Source organism: Pelodiscus sinensis, chromosome 21, assembly GCF_049634645.1.
Source record: "Pelodiscus sinensis isolate JC-2024 chromosome 21, ASM4963464v1, whole genome shotgun sequence".
NCBI classification, from domain to species: domain Eukaryota; kingdom Metazoa; phylum Chordata; order Testudines; family Trionychidae; genus Pelodiscus; species Pelodiscus sinensis.
In genome coordinates this window covers 2326002-2353754 of record NC_134731.1, presented here as the reverse complement: position 1 = coordinate 2353754, position 27753 = coordinate 2326002, and the positions used below count along the sequence as shown (strand labels likewise).

Below are 27753 nucleotides of genomic sequence, written 5' to 3'. Positions count from 1 at the left end.
TAACCGTCCCTCTGTGTTTGCAGGAGATCTCCGAACAGATGAGCACGGGCTTGCTCGCCAGATCCCACTCGGAAAACGCAATCTCGGTGAAAGAGATCGTGACGGAGATCGAGTCCATCCAGCAGGGCGGAGGCCCGTGCCAGCCGCCGGACGGCCCGGCCAGCCACGCCCACGCGCCCAAGAGGAATGCGGCCCACGAGCCACCTGGAGAGGCGGGCGGGATGCCTGAGGACATGCCTGAGAAGGAGCAGGCCGAAGGGGCTTGCGTCGTGCCTCAGGACCCGGCCGAAGAGCTCCCAAAGCCGGAGCGGGAGGGCGCTGCCTCTGCGGCGCCGGGCCCGGGGGGGGCCCTCGAGGAAAGCGATCCTGCGGCAGACCAGCCGGAGTCCACGTGGTGCCCGGGCTCTGTCCGACGGGCCACGCTGGAGTTCGAGGAGCGCCTGAGGCAGGAGCAGGAGCAGCAGCACGCCCCGCCCGCCTGCCTGCTGCCCGCCCGCAAGAACTCCAAGCACGAGGCTGCGGGCGCCGAGGCCCCGCCAAAGGGCAGGAGCGAGGAAGTGGCGCGGGAGCCGGTTCCTGCCTGCAGAGAGGGCGAGAGCGACAAGGCCAGAGCCAAGCGGCTGGCGGCCGAGGGCACGTGGCCTCCTGGCCCTGAACCGCCTGCGGACGCCCACCCGGCCCTGCCGCTCGACCCTCGCCCGGGGCGGCCCGCTCAGGAGTGCGCGGCGGCCGCGCCTGGTGCGGCACAGGACGTGCGCAGGACGGTGGGGGCGTCGGATGGCTCTGGGGAGCCAGCCCTGCCCTGCCCCCTCCCCAAGGGGGTAGAATTTGAGTGCCCCCCCGGGGGCCCGCCCCCTGAGCTCCGGGAACGCGACGGCAGCTGCGGGCAGGGCCGGCTGGAGACGGCAGAGTGGTTGGCTGAGCTGTTGCTTCCCGTCGATGAGAACCTGAACCCCTCGGTGTGTGTGGAGACGGCGTCTGTGCACCTGCCTTTGCCGGGCCCTTTGGTCCCGGAGCCCCAGGAGGTCGGGCGAGCCGCCTGTCCCCCGGGCAGCCCCGAGGAAGAGCTCAGTGCGGCGCTGCCTGGCCTGGGCGCCTCTTCCTTCCTGGGCCCGGCGACGGGCTCACCTTGCGCGGACCTTTGCCCCCCACCTTCCCTTCTGCTGGGGGGCGTCACGGAGCACAGCACGAGCACGGACGATGAGCCCGCCGTGCCCAGCGGCCACTCCAGGGCCGGGTTTCTGCTGGGCGGGGCGGGCGACAGCACCCCCATGGAGCTGGGCGACGAGGACTCGTGTTTGGGCAGGAACCGCGCTGACGCCATGGACGTCTCTGTCCTCCCCTGCCGCCTCCCCCCCCGCCCGGGCGAGCCCCCCGGCTCCGTGAAGCAGCGTGCGAAGGAGCTGGAGGCCCGAGTCCGGCAGGCGGGGCTCACCACGCCGTCCCAGATGAAACGCTCGGCGTCCTTAGCCAAGCTGGGCTGCCTGGAACTCTCGCAAGATGACTTAGGGGAGTCGGCCTCTTCCGCGGCCAGCCTGCCCCACCCTGCCTTGCTGCCCGCCTCCCCCAGGGGCGGCCCAGGCACGTGCGGGGCAGCCCCAGAGCACAGCTCGGCAGGCCCGTCGGAAGAGCCCCTTCTTCGCCAGGAGCCAAAACCCACCAAGCATTTCGTAGAGCAGCTCAAAACCACGGAGTGCATTGCCCAGAGCCAGCCAGTAGAGAGGCCCCCCGTGCAATACGCCAAAGAGTTTGGCTCCGCCCCGCAGCGTCTGTCCCCCAGCACGGACCCTCGATTGACTGGCTCTGAAGAGGGGCTTCCGCTGCTCCAGACACTGGCCCGAGACTCCCCCAGACAGCAGCACGGTAGAACTCACCCTGTGCGGAGACGGAGAAAGACTCCGGACAGGAAGCGGCCCAGCCATGCGTTCTACAACACCATGTGAGGCTGAGCCCTCAGCGGGGCCTGCGTGTGACACGGGGGTGTTCAGCCACGGGGGGTGTAATATGTACGGAACATGCACTTTATTTGTTAATTTTATATATTGTCGTTTTACTGGTCCTGGCGCATGCAGGGTTGGGGGGTGTTTTGTGTGGGACGCTGACTGCAAGACCTTGGCTTATTTTTTTAATTATTTTTAACTCCAGTAACCTCAAATATTCTTTGTTTTTCAAAGAACACCCTTTGCAAGTGGCAATTGCTGCCGGCCATTGGCTCATCTCGGCGCGGTGAAACCGTGCGGGCTGCCAAGTCACAAGTACCCCGCACGCACCGACGCGTGTGCACTGGTGCTAGCCGGGGCAGTGAGCAGAGCGTATCTGGTGTGAATATGGTGGTGGTGCCAAGACTAGTTTGTGGCATTTTTGTATCCCCTCTGAGCTAACTGGAACTCCCCAGCGGTGACGAATTCCTGCTGGACCGGCTTCGTGCGCCCTCTAGGGCCGGCGTGTGCTGGCGCCCAGAGGCAGCCGCCGGCCCAGCTGCACTTTTCCGTCTCTCGCTGGGGCTCAAACTTGGGAACGCAAATGATGCGATTCCAAAAACCAAACACCCCCCCCCAAACTGCACAGTGTGTCTTGGTCATGGCCAGACCAGTTAGCCACCTGGCCTCTCGTGTGCTGCGCGCCGGGGGGCTGCCGACGCCCCTCGGAGCCCGTCTTCGCTGCAGCACGTGGGGGAGCAAACTGAGGCGTGCTCTTTCCAAACAAGCGGTTCGCTAGGGGTTTAACCCTTTCGTTACTTGAATTCTGCTGGGGGCCTTCTGGGCTCGTGGCCATATCGGTCGTTCATCTTCCTCTCCTGCTGTTCTGGTGCGGCTCGAGTTGTCCCCCTCCCCCACACACTCACGCACCCGGCGGCTGATGTGGTTGTTACCGAATGTTTCCCCTCTGTTCTCACTTCACACGTAGCTCGGAGAAGGCATCGTCTGGCAGGTCTTGTGTACGTACGCTATTTATCCAGGTGACTTGTTATTTCTTGTGTTGGTTTCGTGAAAGGACAAGGCTGCTGCGTTCTGTCAACTGGAAAACAAGCCCCCCCAGCCTCTCCCCCAGTGTTCGCTGGCGGCCGCCCGAGTGGGTTCCCCTTCGTACGCGCCCTTCCCGCGCAGCGAGGGCGAGCCTCTGCCGGACGACGCCTCCATCTCCTTGTGCTGGAGGAGGTGGCTGGCGTAGCTGCGCTCTGCTGCAGAATTGTGTTTCCAGTGCCTCCCCCGCGGCGCGGCTGCCTTGGCTAGGGCTGGAGTGGCGGCTGCTTGGCGCCTGGCTCGCGGTGGTGCGCGGCAGCGCCTTTCAGACGGCCCGCGAGGCCTAGTCCCCGCTTTGTAGAGGACGCGCTGCTCCGAGTGGCCTGTTGGCGAGGCCGGGCGGCCCTGCGCCAAGCAGCCTGCCAGAGTCAAACTCCCGACCCAAAAGGCTGCGCCCGCCCCGTGCTGGGGGATGGAGCGTGCCCTGCGGAGGGGCAGGTGCGATGTGCAATGACCGTGACTTGGACAGGCTGCTGCAGTCACTGAGCTGTGCCCGGGCCTGATCCTGTGCTGGGAGCCACTTGCCCGCAGCAGCGACTGGCCAGATGGGCCAAGGGCCGTGGCTGCAACACCCGCCCATGAGGGAGGCCAATGCCCTGTGCGCACCAGTGCGGGGTGGGACATGCAGGCCAGCTGCACGAGCCCCAGGGCCAGCGGTGGCAGCCCCCTCCCCCGGGGTGTCATGGGGGAGCCCTTGTGTGCCACGGCAGCTGCAAAGCTCTTGGGCCGCTGCATGGCACCTCCAGCCCTGTGAAAACACCTTATGGAGCAGCCCTGAGCCCTGGTGCCTGCAGGCCAGGGGCTGCCCAGCCCTTCCCTGGGGGAGGCGTGAGGGCGTAGGCCGCGGGCCGGTAGCTCACATGCCAGAGAAGGGAAGGGAAGCCGAGCCGGTGCTCAGCCTGTCCCCCCTCCAAACTGGTGCCTGCCGCTTCCCCGTGTTCTCCTTGTCCCGTTCGGGTGCCCCCACCTGACGCCAGCGCTGGGGGCTAAAGCTCCTGGCTGGCTGGTGAGCAAGTGAGCGGTGGCTGGAGGGTGGGCGCTGGGGCCATGTGCTGGTCTGGACCCGTTTGGCCTGGCCAGGAAGCCCTGGGCCCTGTCTAGGAACGGGCAGCGGTCGAGGGGCCTGTCCGGCTGAGGGGTGTTTCCGGGCTACTGAGGGGCTGGATAAGGGAAGGGTGTTTGGGTAGGAGGCCGCTGTCCTTGTGCTCTCGGCGGGCCCCTATCCCCGGCCGTCTGCCCCCACACTCGGCAATCCTGGCCGCTGCCGCCTTGTCAGGTGTGCCCAGAGCATGGCCTGGTGCTGACACCCCGCCCGGCTGCGCTCGTGGGGCGTGGCCAGAACGTGGCCTGGCGCTGACACCCCGCCCGGCTGCGCTCGTGGGGCGTGGCCAGAACGTGGCCTGGCGCTGACACCCCGCCCGGCTGCGCTCGTGGGGCGTGGCCTGGCGCTGACACCCCGCCCGGCTGCGCTCGTGGGGCGTGGCCTGGCGCTGACACCCCGCCCGGCTGCGCTCGTGGGGCGTGGCCTGGCGCTGACACCCCGCCCGGCTGCGCTCGTGGGGCGTGGCTGGCTGAGCCGCTCCCGGAGCCAGGCCATGGGAAAATCCCCTTCCGCTCCCAGTGGCGCATTCCTGGCGCCCGGCCCAACACTTGGCCTCGCTTCTGCTTCCCTGTCGTAAGGGCCACCTCAGGCTTCCTGCCGGGCCGGGCCTGGCTAGAGCCTGAACCCCGCATCCGGCTGGGCCTGGGGGTCTGACCTCCTGGGCGCAGTAACGCCCTGGCCTGTCTGCTTCCCCCAGGAGCGAGTGGCCTGGTCCCAGCTGTGGCACGGCCCAGCTCCCTCTCCCCCTCCTTCCCTGCGGGAGCTCAGGGGCTGAAGCCCCCTTGCAGCTGGTGGGGCGGGGGCTGGGGCAGCATTTGCCTTTGGGAGGTGGCGAGGGCTCAGCCCCGTGCGCCCGCATCCTTGCCTGGCTCCGTCGCACGGGCCGGTGCCTTTGGGTTTCCTTTCTGCAGCTGTGACGTGCTTTGGTTTGAGCGGCTCCCTGCAGCGCCTGCCCCGGGGGGCGCCGGGCTCTGGACTCGGGCGGGGGGGGCAGCGCTTTGCCTTGTGCCCTCCCCAGGAGGGCCCCGCCGGTCCCAGACTCGTGCCACTGCGCTGCTTTGAAATGTGAACTCGGGCACTGCCGTGCGGAGTCGATGTTCTTGTTACTGAATAAATAAAATTTTTATTTTGAGGATGAAGCAGGTTTGGGTGCGTCCGTTTCCTGGGGGAGGGGCTCTCCCAATGGAGCCATCGCGCCCCCGAGCAGCCACGGGCGTGGCACCACCAGCCGGCTGGCCTCAGCCACGTGCTGACCCGGGCGACTGCGACTGTTCCCAGGCGGCCGGAGGGGCCTGTCCTAGTCTCACCTCCCAGCTGCCCCAGGCCTCCCGCCGGGGTGTGCAGGCAGCAAGAGCCGGGCTCGGTCACTTGTTCAGTGCCCTTACCCCCCCCTCCTGGGAATCCTGGGCCCTCAGCCGTGGCACGGCCGTGGTGGTAGATCACAGAGCCTGACGGCGCATCAGGCACCCCCCCCCCCCCAGCAAGATGAGACTGCCAGCCAGTAGAATAGGGAGAGTTTGCTTCTCAGAGATGCAGCCCAGCCCAGCCCAGGTAGACGTAGGAGTGAGGGGGCCGGCAGCCTCAGCCACTTGGGCTGTGTCTACACTTGCGGCTTCTTGCGTCCACACTGCCCGGCCGCCCCTGCGCAAGGACGTTCACAGTGCGGCCTGGTAAGAGGGCTCCTTGCTCAAGCGCTACGCTCTTTTCTAGCAGGTGTGAGCCCTCTTGCACAGGAGGGCAGTGTGGACACTCGGCCACCAGAGCTTTCTTGTGCAAGAGCGTCCACACTGCCATGGGCACTTGTGCAAAAGCACAGCTCGCACAGGGCAGTGTGGATGTTTTTCTGCACAAGACTTCTTGCACAAGAACCTTTGCACAAGATGTTCTTGCACAAGAAGCCTCAAGTGTAGACATAGCCCTGGGGTGGGGATCCACAGGCCCCTGAACCTCCAGTACCCGACCTAGTCTGGTTTTTTTTTTCATGTTTACCTAGCTCAGGCTGCCCAGCTCCCGGCCCTGCCCCCAGCCCGCTGGCTGTCTCCGCCTCCCTCCCTTTGTCTCTCCCCCTGGGAAGAGCCTTGTTACCTGCCCAGGCTGGGCCTGGGTGTCTGGGCCAGTCCCCGTGTGGGTGTCAGTGGGAATCTCAGCCCAGCACAGGGGACCCGGGTCACAGCAGACGGCCCCCCCCCTACGCCACAGAGCCCTCAGGAGGCATCGAGTCCAGCCCCTGCCCAAAGCAGGACCAGCCCGACTCAACCATCCCAGCCAGGGCTGTGTCCAGCCGGGCCTTACAGACCCCTTGGCTGGAGATTCCACCCCCTCCCCAGGGAACCCAGCCCAGGGATTCCCCACCCGCCTGGGGAAATCCTTTTTCCTAATCTCCAACCTAAACCCCCCCCACTGCAACTTGAGTCCATTGCTCCATCCGCCCCCCACTGGGAACAGCTTCTCCCACCCCCTCTGGGCCCCCCGCAGGGAGCTGCAGGCCGCTCTCGGATCCCCCCTCGCTCTGCTCTTCTGCAGACTGAACAAGCCCCAATCCCTCAGCCTCTCCCCATAGGTCACGTGCTCCAGCCCCCTTGTTTGGGTTGAGCTGCCCTGGGGAACCGCTCGTGCCAAGCACCTGCCCCTCGCTGCATCACTTGGGGCTGGGCCCTGCCGCCGCAGCAAGGGGCTGGCGATTTCAGTAGGGGGCGCTCTGCTCAGCCCCATAGCTTTCCCCGGCCATGCCTGGCCTCCCCTCCCCCCACCACTCACCTGGCTGCAGGCCTGGGGCCCCGGCCCGCGGTGGAGGGTGGGTGCTGCATGGGAGGAGGGGGAGCCTGCAGGTGAAATGCACAAGGCAGCTCCTGTGCTGCTTGGAGAGACTCTCAGCCGCCTCCCTCCTCCCACCAGGCTGGCAGCTGGGGCTTCCCCACGGGCAACACAGGAGGGGACCAGGGAGCCGGGTTTGGCCAGGGCTTCCGAAGCCCCGAGATGCGGCTGTGGGTGTGCGGGGCAGACCCGGTGGAGCTGGGCTAGGATGCCCATGTCTGCAAAGGGACCCCTGGTAAATCACGCTCCTGTGTGCCGGGCACCCCCGCGTCCCGGCCGGCTGCCTGCGCTGCCACAGCAAAGGGAGGCGGATGCCAGCTCCCCCCAGCCCCTGGCTTTGCTGCTCCGATCCTGCGCTCACCCGAGGCAGGGCTCAGACCCCAGCTGTGCAGGGCCAGGGGGCTTGGTGCCAGCTAGCCCAGGCGGGTAGTGTCGGGTGTCAGCCCGTGCCTGATCTTGGCCACGTCCCTTGGGGGGGGCAAAGGCCCGGCCCGGTGGTGCCCCCCACCGAGGCTCTACTGGGCCCGGAGCTCTCCCAGGCGGGTGGTGAAGGCAGGGAGGGAGATCAGCCAGGATTCCCGCCCGGCCCATGTGCCTACCGCTGGCCAGGCCAGCCTGGTGAGGGGCATTGCAAGATGGAGGAGCTGCCCACGGGGGCCGTGCGTTGACACCTCCTTGCCCCGGCATGGCCGGTGTTTGGGCCTGAGCCGCCTGAGGGGCTCGGGAGTCTCTGGGGCTGGCACTGATCCTGCCCCGACAGCCGGTTGCTGCGCAGCGAGGATCCCCTGGCCCAGGCTGTCTGCCCCGGAGGCGGGGAACAGCCGCTGTTCTGTCTTCCCCTCGGCCCGAGGCTGCAGGTAACTCCCGGCTCGCTGCTCCTCGCCGGCCGCGCCCCCAGCGTCAGCCCACGGTCCCGCCCTTGCATCCCCCCACTTAGCCCCACGTTTACTCCAGCTGCTCCACCTGGGAGCCCCAGCTCCACCCCTGCAGGGCCAGACCTGTCCCCAGCTGCCCTGGCCCCTCTGCCCGGCCTGACGCTCTGGGCACCTTGCGGCCAGGCCCCTGACACCGGCGCCATTGTACCCGGCCCCTGACACCGGCGCCATCGTACCCGGCCCCTGACACTGGCGCCATCGTACCCGGCCCCTGACACCGGCGCCATCATACCCGGCCCCTGACACTGGCGCCATCGTACCCGGCCCCTGACACCGGCGCCATCGTACCCGGCCCCTGACACTGGCGCCATCGTACCCGGCCCCTGACACCGGCGCCATCGTACCCGGCCCCTGACACCGGCGCCATTGTACCCGGCCCCTGACACCGGCGCCATCGTACCCGGCCCCTGACACCGGCGCCATCATACCCGGCCCCGTCCCTTTTCATTGCCCCCGTGGGGCAGGCGCTGGGGAACGTTCCTCTGACCTGGGGCACGGGCTGGGCAGCCCCAGGCCCTGGCACCTTTCCTTGGAGCCCGGGCGCCCGCACAGCCAAGCTGGCAGCTGGGTGGGAGATGTGAGGGGGCAGTTCCTGGGGGGTCTCATCCCGACTTGTTGGGCCCCTCGGCCTGGGAAGGGCAGTAGCCCCCTGCTGCAGGGTCAGCAGAGCGGGAGGACAGGCCCTGCCTCCACACCAAGGGTCCCTGCTCTCGTTCCTCGGGCTGGCACAGCTCCAGGGGGGCCCAGCCTGTCTGCCGGGCGGGGTCTGCGCAGCTCGGCCAATGCCCGGTGCCGGGGGCTGCAGGCCCGGCGGGGTGAGGGGACGTAACCGCCACACGCGCGGCCGAGCAGAGACCCAGCCCCGGCAGCACGGGGCCCTCCCCGCACGCCTTCCCCGGAGCTGTGCTGGCGGGATGGGCCAGCCTGACCTTTAGCTGGTCTCGGGCTGCCGCCTCCCAGCCCCGGCCAGGCCCATCCCTGGTCCCTGCTGGGCTGGGAGCTGGCGGCCCAGGTGCCCATGGCAGGCACTGGCAGCCCCCCCGGGTGGGGCTGTGTCCCCCGCCCTCCCTGCCCAGGGCTGGGGCCTGAGCCGAGCTGGGCCAGCACCCCGGGGGGGTTATGGACTCCAGCCCATCCCTGCAGCCTGAGGGGGAGCCGCTGCGGGAAGACCTCCCAGGCCAGGCCCCGGCTCCTGGGCCCCCAGGCCTTTGGCGGTGCCAGCAGGCATGACCCCGTCCCTTCACCCCCTGTGCCAACGGGCTCCTGGGTAGCGCAACCCCCGCTCCATCCCCCATCTCAGCAGGCCTCCCCCTGGCGCTGGGCGTTCGGCCGGGGCGTGATGTGGGCCACCTGCCCTGAGGCAGCGGTGCCTGGTGGTCGGAGCAGAGATGGGGGCGACAGGGCTGTGGGGCTGCGTTCCTGCCAGCCGCTGGCTCCCACGTGACCCTGGGGCGCTCCCCCTACTCCCTGAGCCTCAGTTTCCCTCTGTGGAGGGGGACAACAGTGGCCTGGGGGATGTGAACTATCAGTGCCCCTTCAATGCGAGTGCTATCGCCTAGGCAGCCCCCACCAGCAGGCTGTACAATGACCTCAGCCCCCCCCCCCAAACTGGTCCCACCCAGACTATGGGGCAAGGGCGACAGACCCACAGTTTGCTCCTAGGTTTGTCTGGTGGATTTTTTTGGAGAAACCCGAACCTGCTGCCCAGAGACACCCAAACCAGCCGGGGGGGCCTTTGGGTTCCAAGCCCCCCCCCCACCCCTCTGCTGGGCACTGCCTGGCCTGTGTTACCCAAAAGGGAGGGGCCCAGAGGGCTTTCCCGGGCCTGGTGTGGGAAGGGTCCCCCAGAGGTGGGGGACAGGTCCCACGGGGCTGGGGGGCAGGTCTCCGGGGGTTGTCAGGGAGGGTCCCCTGGAGCTGGGAGATAGGTCCCACCAGGCAGGTCTCCTGGGGTTGTGGGGGGGGTCTCGGAACGGTCCCCCAGGGCTGATGGAGAGAGGTCCCCTGGGTTGCCAGGGGTGTCAGCGGGGGGGGGGGGGGGCTGGTGGAGGGAGGTCCCCTGGGTTGCGGGGGGTGTAGGCGAGGGGGGTCCCCCGGGGCTAGGGGGGTGTCGGCGGGGGGGTCCCCCGGGGTTGCGGGGGGTGTAGGCGGGGGGGTCCTCCTGGGGGGGTCTCGGCGGGGGGGGTCCCCCGGGGCTGGGGGGGTGTCGGCGGGGGGGTCCCCCGGGGTTGCGGGGGGTGTAGGCGGGGGGGTCCCCCTGGGGGGGTCTCGGCGGGGGGGGGTCCCCTCGGGTTGGGGGGGGTCTCGGCGGGGGGAGGTCCCCCGGGGTTGGGGGGGGTCTCGGCGGGGGGGGTCCCCCGGGGCTGGGGGGGTCTCGGCAGGGGGGAGGTCCCCTGGGGTTGGGGGGGGGTCTCGGCAGGGGGAGGTCCCCCGGGGTTGGGGGGGGTCCCCCGGGGCTGGGGGGGTCTCGGCAGGGGGGAGGTCCCCTGGGGTTGGGGGGGGGTCTCGGCGGGGGGAGGTCCCCCGGGGTTGGGGGGGGTCTCGGCGGGGGGGGTCCCCCGGGGCTGGGGGGGTCTCGGCGGGGGGAGGTCCCCTGGGGTTGGGGGGGGTCTCGGCGGGGGGGGTCCCCCGGGGCTGGGGGGGGTCCCCCGGGGCTGGGGGGGTCTCGGCAGGGGGGAGGTCCCCTGGGGTTGGGGGGGGGTCTCGGCGGGGGGAGGTCCCCCGGGGTTGGGGGGGGTCTCGGCGGGGGGGGTCCCCCGGGGCTGGGGGGGTCTCGGCGGGGGGAGGTCCCCTGGGGTTGGGGGGGGTCTCGGCGGGGGGGGTCCCCCGGGGCTGGGGGGGCGGGGCCGGGACCGCCCGGCCCTCGGGGGCGGGGCCCAGCGGGTGCCCCGGGGCCCGGCCCGCAGCTGTCGGTGCCCGCGGCCGCACGTGGCTGGCAGCAGCTGCCGCGGGCTGGGCCGGCTGGAGCCGCACGAAGCGCTTCGTCCATTTCCGCCCCGCGGGCCGGGCCGGGCCCCGCCGCCGAGCGCCCCGCGGAGCCGCCGCCGCAGCAGGTGAGGGGCGGGCGGGGGCGGCGGGGGCCCGCGGGGTGCGGGAGCAGCGCCCGGCCGTGCCTATATTAGGCAGTGACCCTGGCTCGTCCCCCGCCGCGGCTGCTGCAGCGCTGGGCGGGGGGGCTGCGGGGCTGGCGCGGGGGCAGAGCAAACAGCCCCCCCGGACCCCCCGCACCCTGCCGGGGCGGGCAGGCCACGGGCGCAGGGCCTGGGAGGAGCCGGGGGGGCTGACGGGTCCGCGGACCCCCCCAAGCAGGCAGGCGCGGCTCGTCCCTGCGCCGGGCGGTGCCCCCCATGGAAAGAGCGAGGCCGGCGGGGCTGAGCGCCTGGGCAGCCCCACAGGCTGCTTGGGGGGCAGGGCAGAGCCCCCCTAGTGGGAGGGGCAGCGGTGCCCGCGGGGGGATGCTGCGCGGCTCTGCAGCCCCAGCCTCGTGGGGGTGCGGGGCCCCTGCTGCATAGGCCAGGGGTGACGGCGGAGCCTGGGGTGAAGGGGGGGACCGTCTGGGTCCTGCGCGGCCCTCTGGCCCCCCTGCTGGCAGGAGCACGAGTGGGCTGCAACGAGCATTCCTGCTGGGTGACCTTGGGCAAGTCGGCTTCCCCGTGCCTCAGTTTCCCCGCCTGTGGAGCAGGGGGGATGTGGGGCAGCGCAGGTGCTGGGAGCTCTCGGCCAGCGGGCGCCCGCGGAAGCCGAGTGTCCGTTCTGCGCTCTGATGCGGCTCAGCATCTCTGGGCGGCTTCTTCCTTTGTCTGCTGGGGGGTGGGGACCAGGCAGGGAACCCCAGAGCAGGGGCCGAGAGCCTGAGTCCCCTGTGGCCCAAGCCTGGCTGAAGAGCACCCGCCCCCCCGGAGGAAGCAGCGTTCAAGGCGCAGGTGGATGGAAACCGCCCATGTGGGGGTCGGCTGGGAGCGCCCGCTTCCCCCAGAGCCCAGCCGCGGCCTGGCAGCAGATGGCTTCCCCTGGCAGGGCCTCCAGGGACTCCTCAGGGATGTGGCTAAGCAGCCAGGCCTGGCAAAGCCAGAGCAGCCCATGAGGAGGGCCAGGAGTGAGCCCAGACAGGCTCCGTGCCCTCCGGAGAGACCTGCCTTTCTCCCTCCCCTGCTTGGTACCATCTGCCACCCCGGCAGCTCCTCCCATCTTCGGTTTTGGGGCAGTCGCCCCCGGAGCCTGCCCGTGCCGGGCCCTGCACGAGCGCAGTCGCCCCCGGAGCCTGCCCGTGCCGGGCCCTGCACGAGCGCAGTCGCCCCGGAGCCTGCCCGTGCCGGGCCCTGCACAAGCGCAGTCGCCCCCGGAGCCTGCCCGTGCCGGGCCCTGCACGAGCGCAGTCGCCCCCGGAGCCTGCCCGTGCCGGGCGCTGCACGAGCGCAGTCGCCCCCGGAGCCTGCCCGTGCCGGGCCCTGCACGAGCGCAGTCGCCCCCGGAGCCTGCCCGTGCCGGGCGCTGCACGAGCGCAGTCACCCCGGAGCCTGCCCGTGCCGAGCCCTGCACGAGCGCAGTCGCCCCCGGAGCCTGCCCGTGCCGGGCGCTGCACGAGCGCAGTCGCCCCCGTAGCCTGCCCGTGCCGGGCCCTGCACGAGCGCAGTCGCCCCCGGAGCCTGCCCGTGCCGGGCCCTGCACGAGCGCAATCCCCCCCGGAGCCTGCCCGTGCCGGGCGCTGCACGAGCTCACGGAGGAGAGGGCACCTTCCCAGCCCTTTTCAGTTGCCCCTCGTCACCACAGCGACAGCGTGCGGCTCCTCTCTCTTCCGCTCCCTGGGGAGGGAGCAGCCATGCGGCTTGCTCTGCCCCCCCCGGGATGGCCACGCCGCTCTGGGGTTGTGGACGGAACAGGGCCCTGAGAGAGCTCTGGCCTGGCTCTGAGTTCTGGGGGGCTGTTCTGTGCCTGGGACCGGCCCCAGCTCACATGGTGGCTGTTCGCTGCCTACAGAGTGATGCCGTTTGGGACAGGAAGTGGGGGGGAAGCCCACGTCGGCTGAGGCTGCAGGGCATGGGGTAGAGCAGGGCAGTGGCCGCAGAACCGTGGGGGTGATGGGCTGACCCGGGGCAGCAGCGATCCAGGGCCCCGTGGTCCCAGGGCATTGGGCACTGGCGCTCTGGGCTCAGCTCCGTCCCTCCGCTCTGTGCCAGGAGAGAGGCTGGCGTGGGGGAGGCAGAGCTCCCCTAGCCGCGGGAGGGGCTGTCCTGCCCCCTTCTGCCTGGCTCCCCAGCGGGGCAGTGACCGTCCCTCTCCGCTCCAGGGCCCTCCTCTGCGGCTGTTCTCATGGAGCCCCGAGGTGCGGGGCTGGGGCTGCCACTGGCATGGGGGGCTCCCCAGCCCGGCCACCGACCCTCAGAGCTGCCTGGGGCGGAGAGAGCTGCTGGAATCCATGTTCAGAGAGCTCCTCTGCTGGACCCCAAACCAGCTCCCTGCCAGCCCAGCCCTGGGCTCCCCCAGCCCTGCCGGTGCCCCTCTCACCGGACCTGCAGCCCTGCCGGTGCCCCTCACTGCTGACCTGCAGCCTTGCCAGCCCTGCCCTGGGCTGCCCCCCAAATGGACTGGATTGGAGCTGGGGGGCTGCTGTGTTTTGGGGGGCTCTGCAGGGGGGTCTGCTGAGCGAGGCAGGTGGATGGCTGGGGAGGCCAGGTGAGGAGAGGACTGGGCTGATGGTCCTGGGGGGCCTGCTCCCTCACTGACACTCCCCCCCCAATCTCCCTCCAGCCATGAGCCGCAGGGTGGTGCGCCAGAGCAAGTTCCGGCACGTCTTCGGGCAGCCGGTGAAGGCCGACCAGATGTACGAGGACATCCGCGTCTCCAAGGTGACGTGGGACAGCTCCTTCTGCGCCGTCAACCCCAAGTTCGTGGCCATCATTGTGGAGTCCGGCGGCGGGGGGGCCTTCATGGTGCTGCCCTTGGCCAAGGTGAGTCGCCGGCACGGCCCGGCGGCAGGGCTGGGGCTGCAGGGGGATTAACCTGCTGGGCTCCCCACCGTGCAGCCCCCGGCCCTGCTGCCCGTGTCCCCCCGGAGCCCAGCGCGTGCGGGTGGCTCCAGCGGGCACCGGGCAGTGATGCGCTGCCGGGGGCAGGGGCCTGGCAGCTCCCCGAGGCCCGGGGAGGACTGGCCGTGGTGCTGGGGGCATTGGTACCCACGTGCAGGGTCCCTGGGCAGCCGGGCCCCCGTAGGGCAGGGCTGGGAGGAGACGGGACCAGTGAGCTCCCCAAAGCAGGCCTGGCGCTGCCCATGGCGCTCGCTGCACGGGCAGCTGGGTCTGAGCCCCCTGGCCTGGTGGGGGGCAGGTGCCGGTACCGGGGGCATCTGCCAGCCCCCCCCGGGAGCGTCCCCGCCGCAGCCGGCGCGCGGGAGCAGCTGCCAGGCCTTTGTTGGAGTCTGGGGCCTAGCGCGTCGCCATGGCGACGGGGCTGGGTGGGCCCGAAAGCCCGTCGCTGGCTGCCGGTTCCCAGGCTCCCGCCGGATGGGCCGTCCCTGCGCCCAGCCTCTCCCGGGGCGGCCGGCGGGCTCGGAAAACGGGCCCGTCTGTGAGGCCTGGGCCGCGGCCGGAGGAACAAAGCCCAGCGCCCCCCGCCCTTCCCGCGCTGCCGAGGGCCTGGGCGGGTTTCCCCATCACCCCTCGGCACCAGCTCCGTGGCCGAGGGGGGTCGGCAGCTGGGGACGGCCTGGCCACGGGCGGCTCCTCCGGCCAGCAGCTGCCGTAACCTGGGGGGCAGCTCTCGAGGGCTGGCGAGCCAGCCCCCCCCCCAGGCCTCTCCCAGCCGGCCACTCCAACCCCCTCATGCCTCGCCCTGCCCCTCCGGCTAGCAGAGCGCCTGGCCCGGCGGGGGCGGCCCTGGGGCTGGCGTGGGGAGCGGCCGGAGGGCTGGATGCCGGGGTCTGCTCAGGGAATGAAGCCGGGGCCTGGAGCAGCAGCTGCAGCGGGGAGCCAGGCATCCCCATAGCCAGCCCGGCAGGCACCCCGAGCCACAGACAGGATCTGCCTGTGAGTCAAGCGGGCCGGGGAGGCACATCCTGTGCTGCCTTCCTCCTGGGGGGCCCGGGGGAGCAAGGCGGAAGCCTGGCAGGGAGCGGGAGGGGGAGCAGCCCTGGTGGGGCCGGGTTTTGGTCCCGTCCGCCCCCCCTGCCTGGCTCCAGCAGAGGCAGCAGGGCCTGTCAGTGGGGTCGGGGGCAGGGAGAGGGTAGGGGGGCCATAGGAGGGGGCCCGATCCTGCCCCGGGCCTGTCAGTGGGGTCGGGGGCAGGGAGAGGGCAGGGGGGCCATAGGAGGGGGCCCGATCCTGCCCCGGGCCTGTCAGTGGGGTCGGGGGCAGGGAGAGGGTAGGGGGGCCATAGGAGGGGGCCCAATCCTGCCCCGGGCCTGTCAGTGGGGTCAGGGGCAGGGAGAGGGTAGGGGGGCCATAGGAGGGGGCCCAATCCTGCCCCGGGCCTGTCAGTGGGGTCAGGGGCAGGGAGAGGGTAGGGGGGCCATAGGAGGGGGCCCGATCCTGCCCCGGGCCTGTCAGTGGGGTCAGGGGCAGGGAGAGGGTAGGGGGGCCATAGGAGGGGGCCCAATCCTGCCCCGGGCCTGTCAGTGGGGTCGGGGGCAGGGAGAGGGTAGGGGGGCCATAGGAGGGGGCCCGATCCTGCCCAGGCCGAGGGGCGGTCCCAGCTCTCAGCTCCTCGCTCTGCCCAAGTGGCCGTTCTCCTCTCTGCCCCTGGGCCCCCCTCCCGCCTCTCCGGGGCCCGTTTCCAGCCCCACAGGGCTCGACCTTGGCCTGCCCCCGCGGGGCCGGCCGAGATGGATGGGAGCAGTTGTCCGGAGGGGCGGCTGTGCTCACAATAACGTGTGACTCATCCCAGGAACAATCGAGGGGCCGGCAGGAAGCCACAGGGTCACTCTTTCCACAGCTCGAGTTTCCCGCTGGACAGCAGGGCCGGGCGCGTGCAGCACGCTGGCCACGGAAGGGCTGGGGCGTGAGCGGGGCGCAGGCTGCTTGCGGGGGCCTAGGACTGTCCCAGGGCCACGTGACGCATCAGGCCTGGAGCTGGGCTTAAGCCGGGAGTCCGGTATCCAAGCCCCGTGTCCGGCCAGGACTCCTAGGTTCCATTCCCACAGGACCTTGGGGCAGACGCCTCTGTGCCTCAGTTTCCCCTCTGCACAGTTGGGGGTGATGCTGCATAGGCAGAAGGAGCTGTGGCCAGGCCCCCAGTGCCAAACCTGGGCCTGCCCTGTGAGATGTGGGTGTCCCTGCCTGCCCGCCCGGGGTCAGTGCCAGGGAATGGGGTCAGTATAGGAGATGCTGGGGGAGAGCCCTGCAGGATCCGGCCCCCGCCCCCGAGGGGATGTCACTGGCTCTGGCAATGAGCAGCTGAGCTGGGGTCCTTGGAGCAGGTGGGAAAGCCTCTCCCCGGCCAGGCGTGCCCCCTCCCAGCGCAGCGCTCGTGTCCCCAAGCCCCGCCGGCCGCACCCCGGCAGCTGTGCCCGAGCCAAAGGCTGCTCTGTGCAGTCCGAGAGGTTGGCAAGGGGGGGTCAGGCGACCTCCACCCCCTCCTCTCTCACGCTCGCCCTGCCCAGCAGGCTGGCTCGGGCTGGCAGCGCCGCCACTGGGAGCAGCTCTGCTGAAGCTCTCGGGGCCAAGTGGCATCAGCTGGCGGGAGCAGACTCTGGGATCTCCAGGGTGGACGTGGTGGGGGTGAGGCTGGCCCAGGGCTAGACCCCCACCTCTCCTCGTACTCCCACCTGCCCCCCACCTGAGGAGGGGACCCAGGAGTACTGCCCCCGTGTGGGCCTCGCCCAGGGCCGTGCCAGCCGCTTGCTGGGCGGGGGCCAAGGCCAGGCGCTTCCGCTGAGAGCTCTTGGCTAAAGCCAGGTGAGCGCCGGGGCGGAGGGGATGGGGGGTGCTCCGGGCACTGACGCGCTCAGTGTCAGCTGGGCGTTGGAGAGAGGAGGCCGGGGCCTCCTGCTGGGAGCTGCTTAGTGCCTGGTCGTGTGGTGAGACCCCCAGCCAGGGATCCCTATAAGCTGAGCGCTTGGGTGGCCACCCAGGAGAGTTAGGTGCCACCCAGCTGTTTAGCAGCATGCCCACCGCCGTCCAGAGCCATGTGTTTCTATTGGTGGTGCACGTCTGCACTGGCCATTGGTGCACAACACAAAATTTATTCTGCACACAGACAGGGGAGGAGCGGCGCGGGAACACTGCCCGCAGCTGGGCCCAGGCCTGGTGAGAGGGGCAAGGGAGGCTGGCTAAAGCGGAGCGCACGGAGCACTGGCTGGGGGGCGGGGCGGGGGGCCCGGGGTCCTGCCGGCTGGTCCCTGCTCACTGCCCTGCCTGCCTGTTGCAGACGGGGCGCGTGGATAAGAACCACCCGCTGGTGACCGGGCACACGGCGCCCGTGCTGGACATCGACTGGTGCCCTCACAACGACAACGTCATCGCCAGCGCCTCGGAGGACACCACGGTCATGGTACGGGCCGGCTGTCGCGGGGCGGGGGGCTCGCTGCGGGGGGGGACGAGGGGGGTGCTGCAGGAACACGCTCAGCACAGGCACGGCCGCAGGGGGTCTATGGCGGGGGGCTGCAACGCAGGAAGGGGGCTGGTGCTGCAGGGGCCTGTACACGCCTGAGGCGGGCACCCAGGAGTCCTGCCCCCCGTATGGGCCTCGCTCAGGACATCAGCAGGCTGTAGTCAGGGGAAGGGGTTGCAGCGGGAGAGGTGCTGCAGGGGGTGCTGTGGGGAGGGGCTGCAGCAGAGCCTGCAGTGGGGGGAGAGGGAAGCAGTGGGCTGGGGGAGGGGGTTACTGCAGGGGTGCTGTGGGGGGGCTGCAGCAGGAGGCTGGGGGAGGGGGTTACTGCAGGGGTGCTGTGGGGGGCTGCATCAGGAGGTTGGGAGAGGGGGTTACTGCAGGGGTGCTGTGGGGGGCTGCATCAGGAGGCTGGGGGAGGGGGTTACTGCAGGGGTGCTGTGGGGGGCTGCATCAGGAGGCTGGGGGAGGGGGTTACTGCAGGGGTGCTGTGGGGGGGCTGCAGCAGGAGGCTGGGGGAGGGGGTTACTGCAGGGGTGCTGTGGGGGGCTGCATCAGGAGGTTGGGGGAGGGGGTTACTGCAGGGGTGCTGTGGGGGGGCTGCAGCAGGAGGCTGGGGGAGGGGGTTACTGCAGGGGTGCTGTGGGGGGGCTGCAGCAGGAGGCTGGGGGAGGGGGTTACTGCAGGGGTGCTGTGGGGGGCTGCATCAGGAGGCTGGGGGAGGGGGTTACTGCAGGGGTGCTGTGGGGGGGCTGCAGCAGGAGGCTGGGGGAGGGGGTTACTGCAGGGGTGCTGTGGGGGGCTGCATCAGGAGGCTGGGGGAGGGGGTTACTGCAGGGGTGCTGTGGGGGGCTGCATCAGGAGGCTGGGGGAGGGGGTTACTGCAGGGGTGCTGTGGGGGGCTGCAGCAGGAGGATGGGGGAGGGGGTTACTGCAGGGGTGCTGTGGGGGGGCTGCAGCAGGAGGCTGGGGGAGGGGGTTACTGCAGGGGTGCTGTGGGGGGGCTGCAGCAGGAGGCTGGGGGAGGGGGTTACTGCAGGGGTGCTGTGGGGGGCTGCATCAGGAGGCTGGGGGAGGGGGTTACTGCAGGGGTGCTGTGGGGGGCTGCAGCAGGAGGTTGGGGAAGGGGGTTACTGCAGGGGTGCTGTGGGGGGGCTGCAGCAGGAGGCTGGGGGAGGGGGTTACTGCAGGGGTGCTGTGGGGGGGCTGCAGCAGGAGGCTGGGGGAGGGGGTTACTGCAGGGGTGCTGTGGGGGGGCTGCAGCAGGAGGCTGGGGGAGGGGGTTACTGCAGGGGTGCTGTGGGGGGCTGCAGCAGGAGGCTGGGGGAGGGGGTTACTGCAGGGGTGCTGTGGGGGGCTGCATCAGGAGGTTGGGGGAGGGGGTTACTGCAGGGGTGCTGTGGGGGGGCTGCAGCAGGAGGCTGGGGGAGGGGGTTACTGCAGGGGTGCTGTGAGGGGCTGCAGCAGGAGGCTGGGGGAGGGGGTTACTGCAGGGGTGCTGTGGGGGGCTGCAGCAGGAGCCTGGGGGAGGGGGTTACTGCAGGGGTGCTGTGAGGGGCTGCAGCAGGAGGTTGGGAGAGGGGGTTACTGCAGGGGTGCTGTGGGGGGGCTGCAGCAGGAGGTTGGGGGAGGGGGTTACTGCAGGGGTGCTGTGAGGGGCTGCAGCAGGACCGGGGGGGGGGCAGGGCAGTGCTCTGGCTCAGCGCTGGTCTGTGTGAACTCCCTGGAAGGGCGGGGGCTATTTTTAGCCGATGCCACGTGCCCAGGCTGGCGCCTGCCACGGCCTGGGTGACGCAGCACTCTGCTCTCGGTGCCCGACTCAGCACCTAAGAATAGCCGCCCTCCGGGGGGGGGGGGTACCGCAGGGCTGGGCCGCCCTTGCTCTCTCGTGGGCTGGCATGGGGGGGCCAGGGCCCTGCTAGCAGAGGGGTGTGCCTGGGGCCTGCCCCCCGTAGCGTGTAAGAAGCCAGCCCCTCGCTTCCTGCCATGTGCTCCCGGTGCCTTTCCCTGTGAGCACTGCCCCGGGGGGCCACAGAGGCCGGGGGAGGGGCCCAGGCCAGTTTCTTTGGGGGCCTGCGTGGCTGCCCCCGGGCAGGGCGCCGGGCCAGGGGATTCGTCGGCTCTGGGGCTTTTAGCCACTTCCAGCCCCTGCACCCGTAAAGGCTCCCTCAGTAAAATCACAGAGCCCCCAGCTGTGCCCCCTCCCCACGGCTCGCTCTCGCCCCCCCAGGTCTGGCAGATCCCCGACTACGTGCCCACGCGGAACATGACGGAGCCCATCGTCACGCTGGAGGGGCACTCCAAGAGAGTGGGCATCCTCACGTGGCACCCCACGGCTCGCAACGTGCTGCTCAGCGCAGGTAAGGCCCCTGGGCCGGGGCTCCCCCGGCCACGCCCTGGGGCCGGGCACGGCTGCCCAGTGACGCCCGGCCTGCCGGTCCCCAGGGGGAGACAACTTGCTGATCCTGTGGAACGTGGGCACCGGCGAGATGCTGCTGACGCTGGCCGACCTGCACAGCGACCTCATCTACAGCGTGTGCTGGAACCACAACGGCAGCCTGCTCGTCACCGCCTGCAAGGACAAGCACGTCCGCGTCGTCGACCCCCGCCAGCGCCAGGTGGTGGCGGTGAGTCCTGCCGCCTGCTCGGGCCCGGCCGAGCCACGAGCCACGCAGTGCATGCCCCGCCCCACGCTCCCTCTCCCCTCCCTGCCCCCTGGGACCTGGGGCGCAGTGCCTCCAAAGCCAGGAGCCTGCTTTCCCTCCGAGCCCGCTGAGGGCCTGGGCGAGGGTCCGAGCTGCCCCCGGCAGCATGGCTGGATGGTGCCGTTCCCCACTCCCGGCCACGCCTGCCCACGGCATCACCGCTCCCTCGGCGCTGCGAGCTGCCGCCTGGTTGTGCCCGCCTGCCACAGCTCTGCATGAGCACCCCCGGCCCTGCGCCTCTCGGGCTGGCAAGGGGGCAGCCCGCTGGTAGGGGGCAGGAAGGATGCTCCCAGCTGGCAGGGCACCGAGACCGGTCCGGGGGGAAGCTCACCCCACCGCTGCCTGAGCCCCTTCTGTGGGTGAGCTCCACGGGCTGGGGTTTGGCCTGGGGGGGTGCCCTGCTCCCTGGGCCCCACTCACCTGGCACTAACAGCTTGGGGGGGTGTTTGGTTTTAACCCTCTAACCGCCGGCGCCAGGAGAAAGCCAAGCCGCACGACGGCGCCCGCCCCATCCGAGCCATCTTCATGGCCGATGGCAAGATCTGCACCACGGGCTTCAGCAAGATGAGCGAGCGGCAGCTGGCGCTCTGGGACCTGGTAGGAGAAAGCGCTGGGCCTCGCCCGCGGCGAGCGTGCCCGGCGGGGCGGAGAGCGGGGGCTGTGCCAGTGAGCGTCCGTACGGGTGGAGGCAGCTCAGCACGGAGCCTGGGACCCAGCGCCCAGCTTGGCAGAGAGAGGCTCCCCACGTCACTCCCCTTCACACGCTCGGGGTGCTGCAGGCTGCTGGGCTGGCTCGAACGGGGGTCCAAGCAGGGCTCCCCGGGTCCGGGTATTGCGGCTGCCTCTGCTCTCGCTGGGCGCGGCTCCCCGTGCGCCGTGCTGGGCACCAGGGGCGGGGCAGAGCTGGGTCCCCGGGGCAGCGGCGCTGCGCCCCCGCCCGGTAACGCGCTGCCTCTCTTCCCAGGCCAGGTTTGCGCCCCACGAAGGGATGAGGCCCATGCGGGCCGTCTTCACCCGGGAAGGACACATCTTTACCACGGGCTTTACCCGCATGAGCCAGCGGGAGCTGGGCTTGTGGGACCCGGTAACATTGCTGCATGGGGTGCTTGCCCCGGGCCTCGGGCAACATCACCCGGCAGGGCCCCTGCCCTGCCCCCAGAGTGGAGCCGCAAGTGCCCGCGGGGCGGGAGGGGGAGTCCTTCGCGCTGTCAGCGCCGCACGTGGGGCGCAGCCTGGCACCGCTCGGAGCCAGCCATGGGTAAGGCTCCTGCCTCTCACGGTCCCAGGGGAGGGGCTGGCTCCCCCATCTCCTCCGGACCAAGCCTTTCCTGCCGATCGCTCCCGGACTGGTGGCTCTTTGCCTGGCCCTTTGACAGGGCCAGCGGCCAGGGCCATGGGGAGGGGACCCAGGGCTGCTCGGGGCCCGAGGCAGGGGGAGGAGGGTGCCTTTGGGCCTGCGTCTGCTCCGAGTAAGGCCCGGTTCCCCAGAGTTACAGGCGTGGCAGGGGCAGAACTGACCTATCAGGGTGATGCCAAGTTCCTAGGGCTTGGAGGGGTGGGAATTTGCACTGGGATGGGGGCAGGTGGAGCGGTAGAACTGCAATGCATGCTGGGAGTGTGGGGGCAAGACGCTGGCCAGGTGCGGGCGGTGCAGAAGCTGCTGGCCGGGGGCAACTTGCCCCGGCCGGGGGGGGGGGAGGGGCAGGTGAGCCAGGGTGGTTCTGTCAGGCCGGGGGGCGGTAGGCACTGACGCTCTGGGGCACAAGTGGGAGGGCAGGGGCTGTCCGGGGGCGTGGCTAACTTGTGTGTGTTGTGTGGCATGTGTGCGTGTGGCTAACATGTTTGTATATGTGCTGTGTGGCTCTCGTGTGTGTGACTAATGTGTGTGTCACTAGCAAACCCAGGGCTGCTCGGGTGTGTGGCTAACGTGTGGGGGGCGAATGTGTGTAGCAAAAGTGTGTGTGTGTGTGGTTCACGTGTGTGTCACTAATATGTGTGTGTTGTGTGGCTTCTGTATGTGTGACTAGCATGTGTGTGGCTAATGTGGGGGGGCTAGTGTGTGTGTGTGTGTTGTGAAGCTAACGTGTGTGTGTGTGTGTGTGTGTGTGTGTGTGTGTGTGTGTGTGTGTGTGTGTGACGGCGCGTCAGGAGCCCCCAGCCCTGCACCCCGTCCGCAGCCAGAGGGGACTCTCCGCCGGCTCGTAGAGTAGAAGGTTCATTGCTTCTCCGAGGCGCAGCGCAGGGTCCACGTTAACACAGGAGCCCGGCAGAGCCTTAGTCCTCTGGGGGGGCAGGGCCTCACCCCCTTCCCTTAGCCCAGCCCAGACGAACTCAGCCCCAGCCCCTGGTCCCTTAGCCCGCAGGCAGCCCCCCCCCTTCCCTTAGCCCAGCCCAGATGAACTCAGCCCCAGCCCCTGGTCCCTTAGCCCGCAGGCAGCCCCCCCCTTCCCTTAGCCCAGCCCAGACGAACTCAGCCCCAGCCCCTGGTCCCTTAGCCCGCAGGCAGCCCCCCCCCTTCCCTTAGCCCAGCCCAGATGAACTCAGCCCCAGCCCCTGGTCCCTTAGCCCGCAGGCAGCCCCCCCCTTCCCTTAGCCCAGCCCAGACGAACTCAGCCCCAGCCCCTGGTCCCTTAGCCCGCAGGCAGCCCCCCCCCTTCCCTTAGCCCAGCCCAGACGAACTCAGCCCCAGCCCCTGGTCCCTTAGCCCGCAGGCAGCCCCCCCCCCTTCCCTTAGCCCAGCCCAGACGAACTCAGCCCCAGCCCCTGGTCCCTTAGCCCGCAGGCAGCCCCCCCCTTCCCTTAGCCCCGCCCAGACGAACTCAGCCCCAGCCCCTGGTCCCTTAGCCCGCAGGCAGCCCCCCCCCTTCCCTTAGCCCCGCCCAGACGAACTCAGCCCCAGCCCCTGGTCCCTTAGCCCGCAGGCAGCCCCCCCCTTCCCTTAGCCCAGCCCAGACGAACTCAGCCCCAGCCCCTGGTCCCTTAGCCCGCAGGCAGCCCCCCCCTTCCCTTAGCCCAGCCCAGACGAACTCAGCCCCAGCCCCTGGTCCCTTAGCCCGCAGGCAGCCCCCCCCCCCTTCCCTTAGCCCAGCCCAGACGAACTCAGCCCCAGCCCCTGGTCCCTTAGCCCGCAGGCAGCCCCCCCCTTCTTTGTTCCGATAGCCTCCGTGCCCCCCCGCGCGCAGTCCCTGCAGACCAGCACGTGGAGTAGGGTCGCAGCCAGTGGCTGCCCAGCCAGGGGGGATCCGGCGCCACGAGTGGGCAGCCCCCCGCACTGCGTCACAGTGTGCACGTGTGTGCGGCTGCCGTGTGCGTCTGTGGCTGCCTGGCTCAGGCTCCCGTCCCCCCTCACCCGCGCTCCCTCCTCCGCAGAAGAACTTTGAGGAGCCGATCGCGCTGCAGGAGATGGACACCAGCAATGGGGTGCTGCTCCCCTTCTACGACCCTGACTCCAACATCGTCTACCTGTGTGGCAAGGTAGCACTGGGCCAAGCCAGCCGTGGCACCCTGGGCCTGGCAGGTCCTGCACCTGCTGCCGAGTGGCCGGGGGGAGGGTTGGGTTGACACCCTGGGCCTGGCAGGTCCCGCACCTGCTGCCGAGTGGCCGGGGGGGGCGGGGCAGGGCTGGGTGGACACTCTGGGCCTGGCAGGTCCCGCACCTGCTGCCGAGTGGCCGGGGGGGGGCGGGGCAGGGCTGGGTGGACACCCTGGGCCTGGCAGGTCCCGCACCTGCTGCCGAGTGGCCGGGGGGGGCGGGGCAGGGCTGGGTGGACACCCTGGGCCTGGCAGGTCCCGCACCTGCTGCCGAGTGGCCGGGGGGGGCGGGGCAGGGCTGGGTGGACACTCTGGGCCTGGCAGGTCCTGCACCTGCTGCCGAGTGGCCGGGGGGGGGGGCGGGGCAGGGCTGGGTGGACACCCTGGGCCTGGCAGGTCCCGCACCTGCCGCCGGGGGGCGGGATTGGGCACCCTGCCGGCACACAGGGCATCACCCCCCGTTCCCCGCTGTGGGCTGCGGCGGGCAGCGGTGCCCCGTGGGCCTGTCTGAGCGCGAGGCCCGGCCTGTGCCCGCAGGGCGACAGCAGCATCCGCTACTTCGAGATCACGGGGGAGGCGCCCTACGTGCACTACCTGAGCACCTACAGCAGCAAGGAGCCGCAGCGGGGGATGGGCTTCATGCCCAAGCGGGGCCTGGACGTCAGCAAGTGCGAGATCGCCAGGTGAGGGGCCAGACACCCCCCGGCAGCGCCCGCTGCCCCCAGCCCCGGGGGGCTCTGCCCCGCCCTAAGGCCGGCACCGCGGGCTCTCAGAGGAGGGTCTGGGCCATACAGTCTCAGGCAATTGGGGGGGCCCTGGTGGGGGAGGGCCAGTCTCTGCTCTCTGATGTGGGGGAGGGGCTGGGCTTTGGGGTTTCTTAGTGCAGGGGCCACGCCCAGCTATGGTGGGTGGGGCTGGGCTATGGGGGGCTCTGGAGGGGAGGGGAGGGCAGGCCGTGGCAGGGCAGCGGGGTTGGGCCGTGGGAGGTCGGGGGCCCCAGGCCAGGCCCATAACCACACGCCTCATTTCTTCAGGTTCTTCAAGCTGCACGAGCGGAAGTGTGAGCCCATCGTCATGACGGTGCCGAGGAAGGTGAGTCACGGGGGATCCCCGGCTGCCCAGGGTCCTGCGCCCTGCCGGCCAGGGCCGGGGGCTCCTGGACTGGGGTAGGGGCAGGTTATGGGGCACAAGGAGGGGCCAGGAAGATGGGGCGTGGGGAAGAGTGGGTGGATGGGGCACTGAGGTAAATGGGGTGCTAAGCAATGGGGCATGAGGGGCCAGGTGGATGGGGTGCTAGGCTATGGGGTGCAGGGGGGGCAGGGTGGATGGAGCCCTGGGCATGGGGGAGGGTGGGGGGAGCGGGGTGGATGGGGCACTGGCCTATGGGGTGCTCGGCTGTGGGGTGGGGCGCTGGGCTATGGGGTGTGGGGGGAGCGGGGCTCTAGGGTGAGGGGTGGACGTGCAGTCCAAGACCTGGGCTCTGCATGCCGAGGCCCTCACCGGCGCGCTGTGCCCGCAGTCAGACCTGTTCCAGGATGACCTGTACCCCGACACGCCCGGCCCGGAGCCGGCCCTGGAGGCAGAGGAGTGGCTGGCAGGGAAGGACGCGGAGCCCGTCCTCGTCTCTCTGCGGGACGGCTACGTGCCGCTCAAGAACCGGGAGCTCAAGGTCACCAGGAAGAACATCCTGGACAGGCCGCCCCCCGGGCCACGCCGCAGCCACTCCTCCGGCGACGCCGCCTTCTCGGTGAGTGCCCGGGGACCCGCCTGCCTGGCCCCTCTCGGCGGGCGGAGGGGGCACGGCCGGCCTGGTGGGGGCGCGGAGCTGGGCAAGCCGGGGGCCTTGGCTCCCTTAGTATCTGGTGCCCACAGGTGGGTAAGAGGCTACTACAGCTGCTGGCGGGCGGAGTCGCTGCTTAAAGCTGGTGCTGGGGTCCCAGGAGGGAACTTGCACCCCAGGGTCTGCTGCCTCTTTCTAGGGGTTTGCCGTTGAACTCCTGCTTAGCCTGTCCCAGCCCTTTCCTGTGCGGGACCCTCTCTGTGGTGCAGCGAGCCGTGGGCCCTGCCGGGGGGGCTGTGGGCACTGCCGTGGGCGCAGCTGGGGGGGCTGTGGGCACTGCCGTGGGCGCTGCTGGGGGGGCTGTGGGCACTGCCGTGGGCGCAGCTGTGAGCCAGGGACATGGCCGTGGGCGCTGTTGTGGGCGCAGCTGTGAGCCAGGGACGTGGTCGTGGGCACTGTCGTGAGAGCAGCTGTGAGCCAGGGACGTGGCCGTGGGCGCTGCCAGGGGGATGTGGGCGCTGCCGTGGGCGCAGCTGTGAGCCAGGGACGTGGCCATGGGTGCTGCTGTGGGCGCAGCTGTGAGCCAGGGACATGGCCGTGGGTGCTGCCGTGGGCGCAGCTGTGAGCCAGGGACGTGGCCGTGGGCGCAGCTGTGAGCCAGGGACGTGGCCGTGGGCGCTGCCGGGGGGGCTATGGGCACTGCCGTGGGCGCAGTTGTGAGCCAGGGACGTGGCCGTGGGTGCTGCCGTGGGCGCAGCTGTGAGCCAGGGACGTGGCCGTGGGTGCTGCCGTGGGCGCAGCTGTGAGCCAGGGACATTGGTGCAGCTCAGCGGCCGAGGAGCCCGTGGGACCGGGCGCGGAGTGGGAGGGAAGGACCCGGCTCTGACCCCTGGCTCCTGTCCCCGTGCAGCGGCCGAGCCTGGAGGAGGTGCTGGAGGAGATCCGAGCCCTGCGACAGACCGTCCAGGCGCAGGAGAAACGCATCTCCGAGCTGGAGCACAAACTCAGCCAGTTCAGCAACGGCACGGCTTAGCGGCCCCCCGCCCCTGCGCCGGGCTGGCCGCCGGCCCCCCATGGACCTGGCCTTATTTAAAGGAGTAAAACGCCCCCCGGGGAGGAGCTCGGAGACGTCTTTTTTACCGTGGCCCCCGAGTGGGCCCCCCCAGCACCACGGGCAGCCTGCAGAAGAGCCCAGCGGGCGGCGGGGGCTGGCCTGGCTCTAGCGGCTGCTCCCCAGGGCCTCTGCCGGCGAGAAACAGCCCCGGTGGCAGCGAGGGCTGGGGAACCTGGGGGGGGAGCTCCCAGGGACTGGGCTGGAAGGTTTGTTACATCCCCAGGACCTTGGCTGCCCACCCAGTTGCTGCCCCTTCCCCTTCCCCCGTGGGGGGCAGGGGGCTGGGCTAGCGCAGCAGAGTGCAGCCTCGGGAGGCCATGTATTTAGGGCGCCCCCCCAGAGGGCTGCCGGGCCCTGCTAGCCCCTTGGCCAAGCCCTCCTGCCCCGCCCCCTCCCAGCCCCCAGCATTCACTGGCCTGGGGAGGGGTCCCGAGCCCCCTTCCCGCCCAGCCTCGTGCCAGTGATGGGCGCCGCAGGACAGTGCGCGCTGCGTGGCCGGGGCCCGTGTGGGCCTGCTGCTCTGGGGTGCACGGTAGGCTCGGGATCCCCTAGCCCTGGCCAGGCAGGTGCTGAGCTGGGGGCCCCAAAGCAGGAGGCTGCAGAAGGCTCCAGCCGTGAGGTGCCCCCAAGCGGCAGCCTGGCCCAGGCATGTGGCCTCTGCTTCCTCCCCCCAGGCTGGGGCAGGCCAGCTAAAGCACCAGGATTAGGGGCGTGGGGGGCACTGGGGGTTGCTTGCAGTCCTGCCCCTGCTCTTGTACCCGAGGCTCACAATAAACAGCTGCATCCTCCTGCCCGAGCGTGGGGGGAGCCCAGCACGGCACCACCCGCCCCCGACCCTGAGCCCCGCTCTGCGGGCCAGGCCCTGTGCCCGGCTGGCCCGTGGGTGGGTCCTAGGGCGGTGCCTAGCTCAGAAAGGCCCCTCCCCATAGGCAGCAGCTGGGGCCCAGCAGTGCTGAGCTCTAACCACTATCCCACCTGATCTCAGCTGGTGTGAGGAGGCAACACAGACCAGGCCCTGTGGGGTCCCCCGGAGTAAGCCACCCCCCCACCCCCAGTGCTCACCCCTCCAGCCGCCCCGGGGGCTGCTCCTGCCATGTGTCAGCCAGAGGGGGCACCTCCCTCAGCCCACGGCCCTCGGGGAGGGCTCCCGCGATGCCCATCCCAGGGGGGCACTGGACCATGGCATAGAGGGCAGGGACGGTGCTAATC

The 27753-nt window shown here is 70.5% G+C and overlaps 2 protein-coding genes across 21 annotated transcripts in view; both read left to right on the top strand.

The window, feature by feature from the left end:
• The window catches only part of SSH2 (slingshot protein phosphatase 2), a 135970-nt gene extending 130706 nt beyond the window's left edge, over positions 1-5264 (top strand). For all 13 annotated transcript variants that reach the window (XM_075904604.1, XM_075904603.1, XM_075904609.1 and 10 more), the window contains one exon: positions 24-5264. In XM_075904604.1, the coding sequence (XP_075760719.1) occupies positions 24-1943 (1920 nt within the window). In that variant the 3' untranslated portion in view covers positions 1944-5264. The remainder of the gene's footprint in view (positions 1-23) is intronic.
• Positions 5265-10769: 5505 nt separating this feature from the next.
• CORO6 (coronin 6) lies at positions 10770-26549 on the top strand. 8 transcript variants are annotated; one of them, XM_075904579.1, is made up of 12 exons: positions 10770-10927; positions 13623-13822; positions 17235-17357; positions 19645-19774; positions 19860-20041; positions 20597-20716; positions 21084-21203; positions 23489-23593; positions 24188-24333; positions 24685-24742; positions 25170-25397; positions 26341-26549. In XM_075904579.1, the coding sequence occupies exons 2-12, from the start codon at positions 13625-13627 to the stop codon at positions 26461-26463; spliced, it is 1533 nt and encodes a 510-aa protein (XP_075760694.1). In that variant the 5' UTR covers positions 10770-10927; positions 13623-13624; the 3' UTR covers positions 26464-26549. The 8 variants fall into 8 exon arrangements, with proteins under 8 accessions (XP_075760694.1, XP_075760696.1, XP_075760692.1 ...); XM_075904581.1 differs by lacking the exon at positions 10770-10927 and adding an exon at positions 11076-11183; XM_075904574.1 differs by lacking the exons at positions 10770-10927; positions 13623-13822 and adding an exon at positions 14678-14896.
• Positions 26550-27753: the final 1204 nt, after the last annotated feature.

Excerpts from the sequence above, each read along its gene's own strand:
- CORO6 (XM_075904574.1), top strand. The coding sequence starts at position 14,693 with ATGCCTCGCCCTGCCCCTCCGGCTAGCAGAGCGCCTGGCCCGGCGGGG. Across the intron at positions 19,775-19,859 it reads CAACGTGCTGCTCAGCGCAG|GGGGAGACAACTTGCTGATC; the intron begins GTAAGGCCCCTG and ends GCCGGTCCCCAG. Across the intron at positions 21,204-23,488 it reads AGCTGGGCTTGTGGGACCCG|AAGAACTTTGAGGAGCCGAT; the intron begins GTAACATTGCTG and ends CCTCCTCCGCAG.